At 41.2% G+C, this 3,714-nt stretch overlaps 1 protein-coding gene across 1 annotated transcript; it reads left to right on the top strand.

Moving 5' to 3' along the window:
* Positions 1-801: 801 nt before the first annotated feature.
* Positions 802-3,241, top strand: LOC131010148 (beta-amyrin 6-beta-monooxygenase-like). The gene is made up of 3 exons (XM_057937563.1): positions 802-2,063; positions 2,577-2,764; positions 2,859-3,241. Exons 1-3 carry the CDS (start codon positions 1,118-1,120, stop codon positions 3,156-3,158), a joined length of 1,434 nt encoding a protein of 477 aa, XP_057793546.1. The 5' UTR covers positions 802-1,117; the 3' UTR covers positions 3,159-3,241.
* The last annotated feature ends 473 nt before the right edge of the window (positions 3,242-3,714 follow it).

Below are 3,714 nucleotides of genomic sequence, written 5' to 3'. Positions count from 1 at the left end.
TAATTGTTCCATCGTTTATAGAGTTGTAAATGAACAAAGCTACTTGCAAGCTATTCGAGATTCGACTCTAGAAAACTCGTTCGAAGTTCAATTCGATAGTAAACTCGAGCTCGATAAGTTTATCGAGCCTGACAGCACTCGACTCGTTAAGCTCGCGAACATATTCAGATTCGATTGTTCGTGAACATGTTTGCGAGCCTATTCACAAACCTTCAATTGTGTTAGTACACGAGCCTTAAACGAGACAAACTCAAGCTCGAGCTCGAGTAACATATCAATTAACACATTATTTAACAAGTCCAGCTCGAATTCAATATTATCGAGTATCATACGAGCCGAACTCGAGCTCGGTAATTGGGTGACGAGCCAAGCTCGATCAATAAGATAAAAGTTCGAGTCGATCTTGAGCCAGGCTCAAACATCCGAACATTTAAACGAGGCGAGCTAATATTCGGTTCGACTCGGCTCGTTTACAACCATATTGTTAAATTCCATACAAAATAACACCTCCTCATTTTCATCCTCACGCGCCTTTCTACCCTAATACTAAAAGAATTCTCTGTTGTCGCCGACTCCACCACTCCGCTGCCTGATTCCTCGTGAGATGCACCAGCCATTTTATTCCACTGAGAAGCTCGAGGCACGAGCTCCTCTTTCCCCAAGCCTCAAGTCCCCATCTGACGCTCCGCCAAGTTCCACGGCTTCAAATCAAGTCTCAAGGTCAGCTTTTAATTTATATACTCTTTAGCATTTTTAACTCGATTTATATGATTTCGGCTCTCATATTTGTAATTTTATAATGTAGAGTTGAACGTTGAAATTTTACTTAATTAAAACTACCAATTTTCTATTTTGTTTTGTTAAGATGAATTTTGTGGTTCATCCTAGTTCAATAGCTGTTTGCTAATCTAACCGCATCAGTTTCTGACTATCGTATTTCTTCCAACTCTCTCTCTCGTGGCTATTGGTGTCGGTCTTATAAGGATTCCTTTTGACTTAATTAAATTCAAAATTTAACTTGTTTAGCATCCACTATTATTTAATGAAGCTTTTTTAGTCCTTAAATCTGGATCCAAGATCACTCAACTATTCAACAGCTACTTTCTTGAAAACAAACATGGAGGCCTTAACATTTCCTTCGTATCTTCTCCCTCTTCTCCTTCTGCCTTTCTCTCTCTATCTCTTCTCGATCATCCGGAGAAAGAGCTCCGATGATCGGAAAAACCTCCCTCCCGGCTCCCGGGGCTGGCCGGTTGTCGGAGAGAACATCAAGTTCGCCCTCTTAGGCCCCGAGAAATTCATCAAAGATAGAATGGAGAAACACTCTCCCGAGGTATTCCAAACTTCGTTGTTGGGAGAGAGAGTGGCCACATTCTGCGGCGCTAAAGGTAATAAGTTTCTCTTCACCAATGGGAACAAACTCGTCACTTCTTGGTGGCCACAATCAATGAAGAAAGTGTTGTCGTTTCCCGAATTCGTGGATAGTAATCTGAAGGTGGATTCCGCCTTGAAACGCACCCTGCACCGCGACGTCTTCACGCCGGAGGCCTTGAAGAGACACGTTGCGGTGATGGACGCGCTGGCGCGGGAGCATCTGGAGCGCCACTGGAAACCAAATTCAGTTGTGAAGGTTCTGGGCTTGTCGAGGAAGTACACCTTCGAGCTGGCGTGCAGAGTGTTTCTGAGCGAGGTTGACCCAGTGCGCATACAGAAGCTGTCGGATCCCTTCAACATGGTGAGCGAGGGGATGATCTCCGTGCCTCTGGATTTGCCCGGGACGGCCTACAACCGCGCCATCAAGGGAGGCAAGCTGGTGCGGGAGGAGCTGATGAGGATCATCCAGGAGCGGAGGAAGGAGTTGATGGAGAAGCCCGAGCGGCGGGACCTGCTGTCGAAGATGCTGCTGCTCAGGGATGATGATGGCCGCCCTTTGAATGAGAAGCAGATTTGTAATGACATAATTGGTTCGCTAGTGGCTAGCTACGATACAACCAGCTCTGCGCTAACAAGTGTCATCAATTATCTTGCTCAACTTCCCCACATTTACAATCAGGTCTTCAAAGGTAATGCATTTTTTACTTTCTTAACATAACGTTCAACAATTCAGGTAAACATTTTGTTATCCGTTTTCCTTTTAGGTGTAATTGCATCTAAATTAAATATACCACTTTTCATTCCATTTTGATTTAACGTCTTTTCTCCAAATACACCAACTATTAATTATATTGATTTTCCATGCATTTGTCAATTTTTGATGAATTAATTACTATGCCTAGCTCAAATGGTAAATTAATACTATTGTGACTAGTTGAAGTGGTACAGTCATTCAGTTTCGCCGTTTTAAGTCTTGTAGGCATTTCAGACATTCTCTTCTCCATTAATTTGGGGCAACTGAAAAACAAACAAAATACAAGTTTATATATTTGAAGAGAGAATGTTTAGTTCATGTGCAAAATCAGAATTTAGTGAAAGTTCACGATTATCCTTTCCATATTATAAACTTTCAATGCATGGAATGAGACATGGGTTATGCAGAAACTATAATGTTTTGATCTCAATTACTCTGTTTCAAACAGAGCAAATGGCCATAGCAGAATCAAAAGGCCCCAATGAGCTGCTGACATGGGATGATATCGAGAAGATGAAGTACTCATGGAACGTCGTGCGTGAATCGATGAGGCTTACGCCTCCTGCGGCAGGAGCGTTCAGGGAAGCCACAACTGAATTCTCCTATGCAGGCTTCACCATTCCTAAAGGATGGAAGGTGCGCACATACACACACTCAATCTACACTCATTAACTCCCCATTTTTCTTCTTCTTTTACGCTCAACTCAATAAGGGAATCATAAACTTGCAGACATTCTGGACGGTGCACTCGTCCCACAAGAATCCCGACTACTTCCCGGAGCCGGAGAGGTTTGATCCATCGCGGTTTGAGGGGAGTGGACCGCCACCTTACACGTTCGTTCCCTTTGGAGGAGGACCAAGAATGTGCGCCGGGAGAGAGTATGCTAGGCTTGAAATGTTGGTTATGATGCATAATGTGGTGACAAGGTTCAAACTTGAGAAGGTGATCCCAAATGAGAAGATAAATTACCATGCTTCGCCTACGCCAGTTTATGGCCTTCCACTTCATCTTCATCCTCATAAGAAATAGGCCTACAATTTGAACAGTTTTATGGTGGTTGTTATGCAAAAATTCTATAATTTAATAATGTTAAGTTTTTATCTCATTTCAAACTCTAGCTTTTGGTGCATTTATGATCTTCAGTTCACATGCATATTCAACAGCTGTAGTTAACAAGCACTGAGGCTTTCCTACTCTCTCTTTTGGCAATACTTTGTGTGGCATAAAACAAACTACTCACCCCCTTTCCTAAACCGTTGAAAGCAAACTCTGACAAATATATAACCTTTAATTCTTTTAGAAAAAAAGATGCCCAAACTGCATGCTCTCATAAATAATTGTGGTCATCTGTGGTGGGCTATCAATATCATAGTTAGAAAATTTCATGTTATATCAGTTGGCTGTATATCCATGGAACATGTGTATTCTCTTTTATATTATTGCTTGATAAAAATCTTTTTTTTTTCTACAAATAAATTATTAGTAGGGTTATTCTTAAATTATAAGTCGAAATATGATCTTAACATTTTAATCAAACTTAAAAATATTCTAAATACAAGTTATATTTATCTTTGTTGTTCATTTA

This window comes from Salvia miltiorrhiza, chromosome 2 (genome assembly GCF_028751815.1).
Source record: "Salvia miltiorrhiza cultivar Shanhuang (shh) chromosome 2, IMPLAD_Smil_shh, whole genome shotgun sequence".
Taxonomy (NCBI): domain Eukaryota; kingdom Viridiplantae; phylum Streptophyta; class Magnoliopsida; order Lamiales; family Lamiaceae; genus Salvia; species Salvia miltiorrhiza.
This window is presented reverse-complemented; position numbering and strand designations above follow the sequence as displayed.

Coding starts and splice junctions, on each gene's coding strand:
- LOC131010148 (XM_057937563.1), top strand. CDS start 1,118: ATGGAGGCCTTAACATTTCCTTCGTATCTTCTCCCTCTTCTCCTTCTG. Junction 2,064..2,576: donor TTACAATCAGGTCTTCAAAG/GTAATGCATTTT, acceptor TGTTTCAAACAG/AGCAAATGGCCATAGCAGAA. Junction 2,765..2,858: donor CCATTCCTAAAGGATGGAAG/GTGCGCACATAC, acceptor ATAAACTTGCAG/ACATTCTGGACGGTGCACTC.